General features: G+C 36.5%; 1 protein-coding gene across 6 annotated transcripts in view; it reads left to right on the forward strand.

Annotated features, from left to right (window-relative positions):
* The window catches only part of TTK (TTK protein kinase), a 32996-nt gene extending 18675 nt beyond the window's left edge, over positions 1 to 14321 (forward strand). For all 6 annotated transcript variants that reach the window (XM_032104895.1, XM_032104890.1, XM_032104896.1 and 3 more), the window contains 12 exons: positions 2006 to 2187; positions 2300 to 2436; positions 3849 to 3975; positions 5038 to 5130; positions 6814 to 6971; positions 7058 to 7209; positions 9021 to 9145; positions 9463 to 9543; positions 11560 to 11736; positions 12070 to 12160; positions 12395 to 12492; positions 13609 to 14321. In XM_032104895.1, the coding sequence (XP_031960786.1) occupies positions 2006 to 2187; positions 2300 to 2436; positions 3849 to 3975; positions 5038 to 5130; positions 6814 to 6971; positions 7058 to 7209; positions 9021 to 9145; positions 9463 to 9543; positions 11560 to 11736; positions 12070 to 12160; positions 12395 to 12492; positions 13609 to 13698 (1511 nt within the window). In that variant the 3' untranslated portion in view covers positions 13699 to 14321. The remainder of the gene's footprint in view (positions 1 to 2005; positions 2188 to 2299; positions 2437 to 3848; positions 3976 to 5037; positions 5131 to 6813; positions 6972 to 7057; positions 7210 to 9020; positions 9146 to 9462; positions 9544 to 11559; positions 11737 to 12069; positions 12161 to 12394; positions 12493 to 13608) is intronic.
* Positions 14322 to 14914: the final 593 nt, after the last annotated feature.

Raw genomic sequence — 14914 nt, forward strand, 5'->3', positions numbered from 1 at the left:
CTAAATAAAATGTTTTCCAAAAAGCAGAAGTTGGTCTGATTGGATTTGGGGAGTGGTTAAATAAAATTTGGCTTTTGTGTGGTATCTTTGATAGTTGTGGAAAAAAAGAAGCCCCAAAACCCACAAAAATCTCAACTGTGACAATGTCCAAAACTGTGAAGTGCTGGGATGGAAGTAAAATATCAAGTATAGTGCTAATTCATTATGTTCTTACCTCTTGAAATATGTGCAACAAATAGGCTTTGAAATAGCAATGGTGGGAGATTTGCCAGCCTGAGAGTAGAAAAATATTGCCAGTTTTTCAAGTAACAGTATTAGTTTATACCAAAGGACAAAAGGTAGCTGTTGATGGAGAGAAATTCAAATGAAAGACTATAAATTTCTTGAAGCCTCCATTTTAGGGGGTTTTTTTTGAGACCAATTATAGTGGTTTGCTTCTCCTATGCTCCTTTTTTTCCTGTCATGCAAAAAGTCCTGGATAATTTCTACCTTTGTTTTCCTATATTCATTGCAATATAATTTAACTTGTATTGCTGGAATCCTTTTGTGTGAATGACACTTGTACTAAATAAATGTGTACTTTTAGAGTATTAAACTTCAGTGTCAATCAAATACGCTGTTACACTTTGTATTGCTTTAAATGCTTTGGATTAAACATGGGTTTTAGCCTTAAGTATACTGTCATTTTTAGAATTATCCTTTAAAGAAATTTAAGGTTTTGCTATCATTTGAATGGCTGGGATTTTTACTGTATTATTAACATACTTTTGGAGATTGATTTCTAAAGTTCTTTTAAGAACTGTCAGTTTTGGTGTATTTCAGAAATAAATACTTCAGTAAATGTTGAGTTATCAATACATGGATTTTGACTGTTGTGTGAAGTCACCTAGAAATAGGGATGGCATGAGATCATGTTGTATCTTCCTGGAAAATGTTATAACCAGCTTGGATTTATAGCAAGGATTTCAGGGCCAGTAAAATCTAGAAGGTTGCTACTAATCATTTACCAACATCATGGAATATGGAGTATGTGTACTAACCTCTTGTGGTTACTTGCTATTTTAGTGTTTTCATCAGAAAACTAGTTCCCCAAGTGATTCTCTCTTCCTGCTGAAGAAATTAGGTGAAAATGTCTAATATTGCAAGAGTTGAATTTAAGATTATATAGGTACATATGTATTATAGGAAAGAAAGCATTTCAGTTGAAAAATGGTGATTTTTTGACTTCAGTGTCCCCTCAGCCCCTCAGTGAAACCTTTCCCACTGACTTGCATTGGGGACAGTTTGGGTTTCAGGTCATACTTTCCCTGTTCATGCTGCATTCCAGTTTTTAGGTGAGATGCTGGTTGACATAGTTCAATCCTTCAGCAGCTGAATTGCATTAAGCTGCTCAGCATGGGATGCTGCTTTCTAGTAATTTTAAAGGAGAACTTCAAGCATGTGAAGGAACACTCTTAAGCTGTGCTTTTTGCAGCCTGCACTGCCACATCCCACCAATTCACTCTTGTTCTACCTGTGCAAAAGTAACCAGGGGACAGAGTGCCAAGTCCCTTTAGGCCTCTGGTTTCAGTCATTACGCTGGGTTATAGGTTGCCTATTGTCACAGACAACAGATTTTTAGTTTGGAGTCTTGTAATAAGCTTATCTTCAATGCTTTATAAACCTGCTCAACATCCCAAGATGTTGTAGTATAATTTATAAACATACTCTTATTCTGTGTTGATGAAGGAAACAGTTGCATCTCTGTTATTGTTACAGTCATATTTTAAGATTTTGAAGAACGTTGCTATGTTATTACACTGAATTGAATATGGAGCCTGAAGATTACATTAATGTCTTTTAAGGCCTAATTCCAATAAATCGACTGTTTGTTTAGTCTGATGTAGAAAATGAGGTAAAATTATTCTAGAAACTTTTCAAGTATTGAATATTGTATCCTTTTACTAATCTGTGGTTTTGGGTTTTTTTTTTTTTGGTTTTTTTTTTTTTTTTTTTTTTTTTCCAGAAAATAAAATTCAGCATCAGGAGCTGAAGATGCCAGAGCCCAGGAGTCTGGAAAGTCAACAGCAACAATCTAGTTTTGGTGAAAGCTATAGAAAGCAGTTGGAGCAGATTAAACTAAACTGTGTTAGTGCCAGAAAAAAATGGCCAACTCAAGAAGTGTCACAGAAAAGCTGCTATGGAGAGGTAAAGTAACACGAACATGTACTGCATGTGTGCTAGCAGCAGCCTTCTCATGTTGAAGAAAATATTTGTGCTCTTACTTGTGTGATAGAATATCTTGCCTTACCCTTTGTAGGGAAAACAAATGAACCTTGAACAGTCTGGTCATCCTGTTTCAAGACAATTATCGCCACCAGATGCTGTTGCTAAGAAAAGTGACCCATCACATGTTTATGGAACACCAAGCACCACATCTAATGATTATATGGCCTGGTAAGCCTACTATAAGATGGTAGTTGATCTCTGGAAAGACTTAAGCAGATTTTTACAGGGTTTCTTACATTTTTCTGTTCAGATAGGAAACATTCCAAGTGCTTCTGTAAAGTGCCTGACTTTGAGATTCAGATTGCATTTAGGGACCTTTGCCTTTTCTGTCAACTTTTCAGCATTTGAATGTTTACTATCAAATAAATAAGTCCTTAGTACAGCATTTACCTTTTTTGCTGACCCCTGCTACATGACACTTTCTTTTAGATAACTTTTTTTTGTGACTGACAGGCTTTTTAGATCGATAACTGTATATCAGCTTAGTTCCTGTGATGCAAGTGTCTGAGGTTTTTTTAAAAGTACTTCAAGAAATCCAGAGGCTTGCAGAATTAAGCACTTAAGTTAGGAAATGATAGCATTTGTTTTTCCATGTGACCTTAAATTAGGCATAAACCCTTATGCCTGTGTTGGCAAATCTTTCTAATTATGTGATTATTTATTGTTTTCATAAGTCTCTAGGATGAGTCATATAGGTCAAGGTTGTATGCTGAGTAAGCACTGTTCCATAGGTAGGACCTATGTCTCTTTAGCTGTAGAATTCAGAATATATGTAGGGAATGAACCACATCAATTCATGAAGGAATTTGATAATAGTCTTTGATTAAATTCTCATTACTTAGTTTGTATGTACATGGTAAATATGCAGAATTGCTGAGTGCTTCTGTATTCTGTGAGAACCATGCTTTTGACTGGTTTTGTCCTTTATTTTTTTTTTTAACTTCTGTGATTTTACTCTACCAAATAAATCATAGGTGTATACATTCTTTTCCAGTTCTGATCTTGGCATTAGTTTCTGTAAACAGTGGGAAAAAATAAAGTATCTTCAGCAATATAGCTAAATAGATGGTAGACACCTCAACAGAACAAATAAAAAGAAATTTGATTTTTTGCAAACTTTAGTTTTCTTAAATCCATGATCTTTCTGCTCACACACAGTATAGCCAAAGCTCTTAATGGCAATAGTGAGAGTTTTTGAAGTTGTCTGTCTCAGTATGCTTACTTGAAAAAATAGGTGATCTAAGAAGTTTTTGAATAAATAAGCTGGGGAAAAGTAACTGTCTCAAACTCTTGTAGTCAGCTCTTCTAGCTTTATAGTTCTTTCACTTTCCAATTGCTGGGAAGTGCCAGGTAGTGTCTGAAGATAGGGAGTTAGTGTTTTAAAAAGTATTTTCTAAGTATGTTGTAGTTTCAGTGTATTTCTAAAAGGACTTCTAAGTCAAGAAGTTGGGGTCTTTATAATGCTAATTATTGAATGAAGTGGAGGCTAGCTTTCAAGAAATATTGAAGGTTTCAACTTTGTTGTTAAAGTAATCTTAAAAACATACAACTAATGCAAATATTGTTCATATTTTTGTTAGTTTCAACACACCAGTTGTAAAGGACAAGCTTCTACCAGGATGTCAAATTTCTACTCCCTACAGCCAGTTCCCATATTATTTACCACATACTCCAGCAACTCCATTTCAAAATCAAATTGGCTTGCAGGTAACAATTTTGTCGTTTTTTCAGTACATATGTTCACTGGGAACTACTTTGGGTAAAATAAATGTGTGTATATACTTTTCTAATCTGAAGTTACTGTTCATATTCCTGGATCAGTAATGGAAAGTAGTCTATTATTCCCAAAATAACTTTCTTCATGTGTATGTCTGAATTTAGATTAAGTTACTCAGGTGTTGAAAAATCAGTTCAGTTTTGTCAAAGTGCTGGAGCCTTTGTCTGTAACCTAAGCCTTTTCAGATCCTACTTAATGACAGAGGAAAGAACTAGAGTCTGTTTTTGTTCTGCAGTGCTTTTACAGTGGTACTACCCACTCTATAGTGCATTACCAATAAAGAGAAGCATGTGTGTGTTGAAAACCATGAGTTTGAGGGAGGTAAAAGATTGCATTTCTACTCCATTTTTGTTAGATTTCACAAATTTTGATACATTTGTTGTGGCCTGACATCATGTAAAAATATTATCGTAGATGTGTTGCACATTCAGGTAGGAGCCTTCCCAACTGTACATAAAACTGAGGGATAGGTTTAAGCTTCCTACCAGAGGATAAGAATTAATAAATCAAATTTGAGGCCTTTCTATGGCTGGTCTAGCAGACAAGGGCAATGCAGTCAGTTTTAACTTCGCAGTACTGAAGTCTTCTAGCTAGTAATTAGCTTCAAATAAAATGGTAGGTGACTTCAGTACAGCTCTTAAGTTGCATGCTGGGACTGAAACTCTGTTAGATAATATAGTTTCTGACTAAAAAGAGGGGGGTGTCCCAAATGATCTGGGGAGCCTTGTTAAAGAACACCCTTCTGTTGATTTCCGGTATGAAGAGCATTGGCACCTTTTACAAGAGTTCAATGATGTTACATACCAAATGGTGATCAGTGTCTGGGGATCTAGCTTTCATTTGAAGTTTCTTTACTGTTTGTAAACAACTTTTATTGTCTTCAGAAAGAGCAAGGCAACTTAAAGCATTTTAACTCTACAAGAAGTAGAGCTCTCTTAAGTTCTGTTGCACATACCAATATTTATTTCTTAACCTTTTCTGTGTGTACACAGGTTCCAGCTTCTATACCTTCACATGAATGCCTTGCCATCAATGGCAGAGTTTATACAGTATTAAAGCAAATAGGTAGTGGAGGCTCGAGTAAGGTAAGGTGCTCCTTTATCCTTTTAGGCAGTCACTAATTTACACAGTAGTAGTTCTATGTAAATACATGTTGAAATCATCTAATGAGTGCCTAGTGTTAGCATCTACACAGTGTTTGACCCAGGGAATCTAGAACTGGTTTAGTGCTATGCTTAGACCTTTTGCTCTTGAAGATAATTCCTATGGTAGAGTAAGCATTAAAATTCCTGGTAGAATCAGCTCTTCTGTTGTGAGAGATGCATTGCCTTGTGTACATGCTAATGTGAGAGGCTGTTGTTTAGAGCAGTGTGATTACATTGTTGGGAAATGGGTGACTTGTAAAGTTAGTTGAGAGTTCGTGAAGGAGACAGACCATCTCTTAAGACTTCTGTAACTTGTGTGAGAAGCAGAGTTGTAGCTATGTTTGAAGGGCTGAGTGAGCTGGTTTTTGTATGGAAATTTGGGGTCATGGGAAGTTGGGAAACAATTTTGCAAAATCTCTTGGTTTTGTTATAGTTCCTTATTTTCTTGACAGCATAAGCAGTTTGGCTGGATGTTGTGGGGGATTATGTTAAAGGCCTTACAGAAGTCCAGATAGATGACATCTGTATCTCTTCCACTGATGTAGTCCCTCCAACACAGAAGGCCACTGGGATGGTCAGACAGACTTGCACTTGGTGAAGCAGTGCTGGCTCTCACATCACCTGCCTGTTCTCCATGTGTGTTAGCATAGCTTCTAGGAGGATGTGTTCTTAGGATAGCTAATTTAACTACTTAAAGAGGTCTTTCCCATTGTGAATCTGTGCCTAATCATTGCTTTTCAGTAGTACCCAGTAGGATATTCTCTGTAATTTTTCCAGCAACTGAGGTTAGGATAACAGGTTTGTAGTTTCCTGGGTCTTCCCTCCAACCCTTCCTGTCAATTGGAATAACATTAGCCACCTGCCAGTCAGCAGGGACCTCCAGAAAGAAGAGCTCCCTGTGTTGCCAGTATACAGTTGTAGAATGAGGTGGGATGGCAGGGACCTCTGTGTGTCACTTTCTCACAGTCAGCTTAAAACAAGGCCAAAATAGTCTGTTATTGATGGGTTTGTGTTTGAGTATTGTCAAGGATGGAGATTTCATAGCCTATCTGGACAAGTGGTTTTCCTGTTGGACTATGTGACAACACGGAAAATATCCAATTGTAATTTTCCTTGTTGTTAGCTATGTCTGTTACATCTCATACTTTGATGATTCAAGCGGAGTCTGTCATACCTTCCCTTTAAATAGGTGAAGACAGCAATAGGATTTCCTGCAGCCCTCTCATTTTAAGACTGAATGGACTTTGTGCTCTTAACCTCTTCTCATATGCCGTGTGATCTAGCCTCCAAATTTTGGTTTGACATAATGTGTGAGGGCAGATCAAACCTGTGTCTCTGGTAGTGTTATTTTGTAATCTTTATCTTAGGGGCACTCCAGACTCATGATGTACTACACCTAGTGAAATACAATGTGGCACCAAGATAGCTTCTGACAAGGGTTGATTCTGTTGTAACTGGTGTCTTCCTTCTTGATTTTTGTTTTTCTTCATGCTGACTTTGCTTGAATTGTTTCTTCCTTTTGAAAAGGTAGACTTTTTTAATATTCTGGCTGAGTTGAGATGGAGGACCATAGTAAGTCAGAGCTAGGGATGAGTGAAGTTATTAACTGATACTGTTTTGCAGGTGTTTCAAGTACTGAATGACAAGAAGCAGCTGTATGCTGTCAAATATGTGAATCTAGAGGAAGCTGATCAACAGACTGTTCAGAGCTATAAGAATGAAATTGCTCATCTGAGTAAACTGCAGCAACATAGTGATAAGATCATCCGCCTTTATGGCTAGTGAGTAAATACTAATTTTATTTAACCAGTATTTCTCTATAAAAAGACATTTCCTTCACTTTTAATATACATATATTTATTTTTAGTGAAATCACTGATCAACATATCTACATGGTAATGGAGTGTGGAAATATTGATCTCAATAGCTGGCTTAAGAAGAAAAAAAAGATGGATCCATTGGAACGAAAGAGCTATTGGAAAAATATGCTGGAAGCTGTTCACACAATCCATGAATATGGTATTCTTAAATAATTATAGGTATTTGTATAGGGTATATGGCAGATAATATGGATCTGTTTTAATTTTGGACAAATTCAGAAATATATCCTCTGAGAGAAGGCAGGCTACAACCACCCCTCCCCCACCAGGTTCAGGAAAAAATAAATTTTCCTCAAAGGAAAGAAATAAAAACTATTTATTTAACAAACACACAGGAAGAAAAGGACAACGATGCTAAATAAAACCCCTTGCTCTGCTGAGAGAGACCTGGGAAAATTTTAGTGTCTTTCTGTAGATCTCTCTCTCCCCCTCCTTGGAGCTGGGTCGTGGTGGGCCCACCTCCGGGGCCTCGGTGGAAGACTCTCCCAATGTGTTCTGATGTTGAAGTGTTTCAGGAAAAGAAGAAGGGAAAAAATCGAAGTCCCAGGAAAAAAAGCTCTCCATCCGTCTCCGGAGAAAAAAGCCGAAAGCTGGCTGGAAAGCAAGCAGTGTGCTTCCTCCATTCTCTATTGCAGAAAGCAGAACACAGAGGAGTCTGTGTATCTGTGTCCTTGAAAACAAACTGTAAACTGCTTTGAAAGTTTTGCTGGTTTTTTTTTTTTTTTCTCCCCTCTCAGGCTCAGTTTAAAGGCACAGAAAAGGCAAAAAATTAATTTCTGGGCCTATAGCAGAGATAGGGGAAACACATCATGAAGTCACCCCAAGACATGAGGTGATACTGTTTTTAGTGTTGGTGTAATCTTAGTGGTCTTCAAAGATGGGTGTTTACTGTATTTTTTTTAAAAAAACAGTGAAACAAAAAACCAAGGTAAATCTTGATGCAGAGGTGTAGACTTAGATAGCTCAAGAGGGATCTACAAATATCACTGTTTATGTATGTAATGCTGTTTTCTTACAACAGCCAGAAATTTTTTCTGGTTTAGGCTGTTGTATATTCCCAATTCCACTTGTTCTCTATTAGACTCAAATTTTAGCCTCTCATTCTCTCCAAAAATAGCTTTGACATTAATGACAGCTCTGTCATCTTTACTTTGACAGTGTTTCAGCTTTTTCTTAGAGTTCTTCAGGCCTTCCTCCCATCTTCATCTATGTCATTAAAGTGTGTGCATGTGTATTCAGTTTGTCTGTATAGCACAAAGGGGAGGGCAGACTTGGATGTTTTCCTATATAATAATGAAGTGAAGACTAGTACATATAGTAGAAAGCATCACCTATTTTCAGAACTAGAGCATTCAATAATATAGCAAACAGCAAAACCTTCTGAAATTCAGGGTACATACACACCTGTGGTATTTTGAAAGAGGACACTGATTTTTGTAAAATATCAAGATGGATTGGTTGCGTAGATAATAACCAAAATTCATATTAAATTGTCTGGGTAGAGTTTGTGAGAAGTCAGTTGTGTATACTTGTGAGTAAATGGTACCTTTGATCACACTAAGCAATAGAATTCTTTTATTTTAAATACCTGCTTAGCTAATTGAAGAGAGCTACAAGCATGGACAGGCCACTGAATTGCTCCAGAGCAGCAGTTCAGTGTGGCTGTGTGCACACAGAGCTGGAGGGTCTGTCTCAAACTGAGACAAGCTGTGCAACTCAAATTGCTTGGAGCTGTTCTGGAGTACCTGCAGATTTGAATAAGTAGTAATTCTAACTGTAAACTCATGCAAGTGTTAACTGTTTAGAAAGAAATGGAAGCACTTTTATGAAATATGCAGAGATTCAGGTAAAGCCAGTCTGCACCTTCTCTGTGTGCAAGGGTTACGGGAATTGAGTAACGCTAAACTTTATGGTAGTAATTTGGATTTACTTTAAACTCTTTTTTTACAGGCATTATTCACAGTGATCTGAAACCAGCAAACTTTCTGATAGTTGATGGAATGTTAAAACTAATTGACTTTGGCATTGCAAACCAAATGCAGCCAGATGTGACAAGTATCATTAAAGATTCTCAGGTGAAATACTTCTGGAAAATTCGTGTCCATTTTTCTGTGAAGTGCCATAGTTTCTGCTGATAATTTTGATTATTGTAATAACCTCAATTAATACTGAAATTCTATGCTGAAGGGTTTTGTATGTGTATATGAATATTCATGTCTATTGATTTTTACATGATTTTAATGAACAGAATAATAATGGCCTTCAGCCTTAATACAAACAAACTTTCAAGATGTTTTCCAGTGTTTTGGGACAGAAATATAAGTTTTTATTAAGTGAATTAAATTTAATGCATGCTTTACTTAAAAGAATGTTTTTACATTTTTATGGCTAGGCTGGCACAATGAATTATATGCCACCTGAAGCAATAGAAGATAGGTCTTCCTATGGAGAAAATGGCAAGCCTCGTTCTAAGGTAGTATGATCTGTTTCCTCCTATTTCCTTCATGTTAAGAAGGAAGTGTAATTCATGTATCTTCAGATTTGTTTTTTTCTAAATCTTCCACTGAAACTTGAACATAAGAACTTCTTGTGCCATGATGATGGTGTGCAGAGTGGAAGGTTAAGCCTAATCTCCCTAACTACCTAAAAGCATTTGGCAGATGCTGTTTAGAAAAATGTAAGTGCTCAATTACTGAGTAAAATTGAAAGTAAAACAGATGCACAGGCTTGGGCATTGGAGGAGCTAAAAATACAGTGAAAATATCTAAACTAATAATAACCACAAATATTTTAAAATCAATTTTTATGGAGAAATACAAGAGTTCACTATGTTATCAGTGTGAATAGCATTGAACAGTATAGAGTACAGTGCAATACATGAGCCTTTTGCATATCAGAGGCTGTACTGCTGACTCATGTTACAAAAGCCTTTTGAGCATCTTACCTCCATGCTGTGCACCTCTGAAATCATCGCAGGCTAGAGTTTTCAGGGTGTATTTCTGGGAGGATCTTCCATGGAGTCAAGTGAGAGAATCATTCCTCTGTTACTTCTTGGTTTCCTGCTTTATGCTGTTTTGTTTTAGCTTTGTTCTGCCAAAAACTGGTGAAGCTCTTACAGCACTGCTTGCTGCTGTACTGCTGCATTTTAGCATTCTGCATAAATAACCATGGCTTTGAATTTTTTTCTAAAAGCAATAAAATTTGCTTTCTGATACAGGCCGTTGTTAGGATGTTTGCCTAAACAAGTTATGATGATATTGTGTCATTGTCATATTTTTGAGCTCTTTAAGTGAGAGGCAGGTTTTACAAGTACTGAGTAATACCTAATAAGGTCTTTCAAAAGATGATAAAATGAAGCCTAGTATTTTAGGGCCACAAGTACAAGTTCAGTGTATCCTATTAATTTTTGTATGCCACAGAGTATTGTGCATTGTAGAAATTTTTATAACATCAACAGGGCAATGGAACATGAATGATGAGAAAAGTACTGAAGGAAAGCATTTTCACACTGGCAGTACAGTGTGTACTGTACATCACTAAATTATGTACACCTTCGATTAAGGTGTACATAATATAGTGAAAGTATTTAAAATATGTACTTGCACATACATGAAGATTTACTTTTTAACAGTTGAATTGAAGTATTATGTAATGATATACAGTGTTTTCTTTCTAAATAGAAAATAAAATATTTTATAAGTGGATTTCTTTTTTAAGGATGATAATTTTTTACCTTTTCTTTGCATGCAAAGTGCAGATTTGTTCTGGCGCTCAGCTCATCTAAGCAAAAATCTTACTACTGTGCTGGGAGTCAGATTCACTGCATCTTTCTCCACTTCCATCCTCTCCCCCAACAGTATAGAGTACAGTGCAATACATGAGCCTTTTGCATATCAGAGGCTGTACTGCTGACTTGTGTTACAAAAGCCTTTTGAGCATCTTATGGGCCCTCCATGCTGTGCACCTCTGAAATCACCCCAGGCTAGAGTTTTCATATGTGCTTCTCTTAAAGTGCTTCAGCTTCCACAGGGGAAGCGCAAAGACACCCTGCAAGGAACAGCCTAGGTGTTGTGGTTGAAATACGGATCTGAATTCTATAAACCATGGGGAATTGAATTGTGGCTTTCCACTTTGGAGACATAGCTGTGATCTCTCACTGTTTCCTGGATTTAATTAATTTAATATGCTTTTACTTGTATTTATTTTTAAATCTGAAATTAGAATCCTGCAGTTCGACTTGTTAAGGACTAACTACTTTTGGGTTAGTTCTTCAAGTAAGTTCATTTTCAAAAATAGTTAATAAGAATTGTTTTCTTACGGAATATCAGTGAAGGAAGCCACATCACTGTCTTAGTAGATAATGGCATGCTGCCTTAGTGATTTTGTGTAATAAAGATCTCTTATACAACAAAAACTGTACAATTACATGATAAATTGATTGAAGGGACAGTTTCTTAAGTAATATTCAATTTTTTTTTTTTAATATTAGATAAGTCCCAAAAGCGATGTATGGTCACTAGGATGCATTTTGTACTGTATGACATATGGAAGGACTCCATTTCAGCATATAACAAGTCACATCAATAAAATGCATGCTATTGTTGATCCAAGTTATGAAATAGGGTTCCCAGATATTGCTGAGAAGGATCTTCACGATGTGCTGAAGGTAACCGTCCCTTAAATTTTGAATTAAATAATGGGAATTTCTTTATTTAAAGCATATTTTCTAAAACTGAAAGAGTTGTGCTTGAGAGACTTTTTCCACAAAAAAATGCTTGCTGCTACTTGTAGTAACAGGCCTTATTCCAAAAGAAGAATGAAGCTAGAGCTACTTCATGTAGTTTCCATATTGAAGTCTCTTTTTAGCTTGATACCGACTAAGTAATTATTGAAAGCAGTTTGACTTAACTCCCTTGGTTGAACATCCGAAGTAAATACTGTTAATTCCTAGGATGATTTGTAATTTATAGGCAAAGCATTTTTCTTTTTTCATTTGCAGCGCTGTTTAATAAGAAATCCTAAGGAAAGAATTTCTGTTTCGGAGTTGCTGGTACATCCCTATGTTCAAATTCAAAGTCATTGTCAAACAGGTACATTTATTTTAAAATACATTTTTATTAAATAGTATTTGTAACTCTGCTTTAAAAAATGCTTTACTGGTAGGTGTACTATGAGCTTGTTGGCATGACTCAATTTTGTTTGGTGCCTACATCTGCTTCAGAAAAGACTTCAATATTTTAATTCTTAAACTTCTTACAAACTGTATTGGCAGTTTTCACACTGATAATGTATACAGTTTCAGCATAACCATAAATTAACTACAGGTGTCCCAAATGCAAAAGGAACAACAGAGGAAATGAAACGTATCCTTGGTCAGCTTGTTGGCTTGAATTCTCCCAATTCTATTTCTAGAGCTGCGAGGGTAAGTAAATTCTTTTCTGTTTTGTGCAGTAGTACTTGCTCATGCAAAGGTTAGAATGTTTGGTAGTGAAAGCTGAAACAATACATATATGAAGTCTTTAGCTATAGCTGGAAAAACATTGTGCATCTTACTGCTTTTATTTGCAAGTATGCAGAATCTCTACATTCTTCTTAATTGGAAGGATTGAAAATGATGCCAGCAATCTTTACTTTTAGCTGTTTCTTTCCTTTCCACCTCTCAGTAGATCTGCTTTGCTTTTAAGCTGCCCCTAAGCTGAGGGTCTTCTAATTTAAGAACCCTCACTACGAAGAAATTATCTCAATTGATCTGTTAAGTGTGCCCACTTTTGGACTGCAACTGTTCCTGCTTTCCTGGAAGTTGCTGAACTGTTAATGCAGTGCTACGTGTAAATTAGTTCCTGTGTGTTGAAGTATTGCAGCCTCTGTTTATTGCCTGAAAGAGAAGCTTGATAAACCTTCAACTCTGTTCTTCCTACCTGTGTCTCAGAAGAAGTGATAGTGGTAAAGTATACATAAGATGTTGAGAATGCAGAGCTGCTTTCATGGTGAGGAAAGCAAATTCAGTGTGTATTAAATATAAAGGAATTTATGCTTACACTGCTAGTTGTACTTGATCTGTTTTAAATATGAGTAGTTATCCTTTTAACAATGTAATTATCCTTTTAAATAGTTATCCTTTTAACAATACGGCAATGTGGCTGTTTGTGGGCATTTGAGTATCTCATGTAAAGCTTGCATGCCCCAAGTACACAAATAACTCCCTCCTTCCAGGCTGGTGTTTCCATATTGGAGACAATAAACTTGATTTTAGATCTCTGCAACTCATTTGTTCTCTACTGACTTGTGAAGCTCTGTAACTTTGCCCACACTGCGAAGTCAGCACGTGTATTCTTTAAGGCACTGCATTGCATTGCAGCTGGTACAACTAAGCTGTCTTAAGTGTGGTTTTATTTTTTGATTTGAGAAAGGAATTTTGGTATGGAATATTTCAGTATGTGACGATTTATTTCAAGTGGTGATGTTTGTTATATAGTTTGAATCCATGTGCAATACAACTGTCTTCACCTGAATGCCCTGTGTGTTTGTTAACTTTCAGACTTTATATGAACAGTGCAACAGTGGTAAAACTCTTGATGTATCAGCATTTGCAAAACCTGGGAGTCAAAAAACATGGACAACAAAATGATGTACTACTGCTCAGGAGGCAACAAATGTCTGGTCTGTTCAAAAAGTATTTTGTGCTGCTAGCTTTTAAAAGGACACTCAGCAAATAGTTTGCATTTTGTTATGTTCTTTGGGTTCTTCTGATAATGCTTTCCAGTCATTAAAAAGAATTTAACTGAATGCTTCTCACCGTGGGCTTTCACTCCTTGCATGCTGCTTGGGTCGAGCAATGACAATGGCTACTTGGTGATTTTGATCTGTGTTACTTACAAAGCACTACAGTGTCTGGAGTACAAAAACTTGTATGAGAGTCTTTTAGTTCTCTTGTCCCCCTGAAGCTAATATAAAAAAGTTCCCAAAAAATGCCAATTGATGTACAAGAAAAACACGAAATATCTTTTAAAACATCTCCTAAGGCATGAACAGAGTGTTATGCTGTTCTGTCTTTTGCAACAAATAACTTCTTGTCCAGTTTTGACCATAACCAAGGAAATGAACACAGTATAAGCCACCAGTTACAATATTGGCAGATGCATGTAAATGTCACCCAGTTTTTGAGCTGTTCCTGTGGTTAAGTGTTATGATGGAATCATCAGTACTGTTATGAACTTACATGAATAAATGGCTCTTGTATTAAAAATGCTATTATAAGTGTAGTCTGCTGTTCAAATTTCTAAATAGTAGAAAATCCTTCAAGATTCATGATGGTAATAAATTACTAGTATTTATTTTTAAAAGCATTAATACTAAGCATTCTATAAAATGCACTGAATGTAAGAGAAGTGGATTTTACATGGTTGTTACTGGATTGGTCGAGTTTTAACTGAATTACATTTCTGGTGCAAGTGTATGTTCACATCTGCCCTCCCTTGTTTTGAATTAGCAGTGATTCTCCACATTACACAGGGAGCGTGATCAGGAGTGGGAACTATTCCTGATAAAGAGGAGGGCTGAAGCAGGGACAGAGAATGTGTGCTCACTCCAGTGTTGGAGCACACACAAGAACAGCACATCTGCTGTGTAAGTTTATCTCTCCAGGTTTGCTCTTAAGGTGTTGATCTAATTGTCATTGTATGAAACAGGGTGTGGAATCTCAATTAGTCATCTGTCAGGATGGAAGTAGTTATCCCATATTTCTAGTGAAAAAGGGTTGTTCCCATAATGGTCTTGTTCTTGCTAATTTTTTAAGACTTAGTGCTGCTGCTGCACAAGTTCAGTGGTATTTCAGACATAAGAAG

The sequence above is a fragment of the Corvus moneduloides genome, chromosome 3 (assembly GCF_009650955.1).
Source record: "Corvus moneduloides isolate bCorMon1 chromosome 3, bCorMon1.pri, whole genome shotgun sequence".
Classification (NCBI taxonomy): Eukaryota; Metazoa; Chordata; class Aves; order Passeriformes; family Corvidae; genus Corvus; species Corvus moneduloides.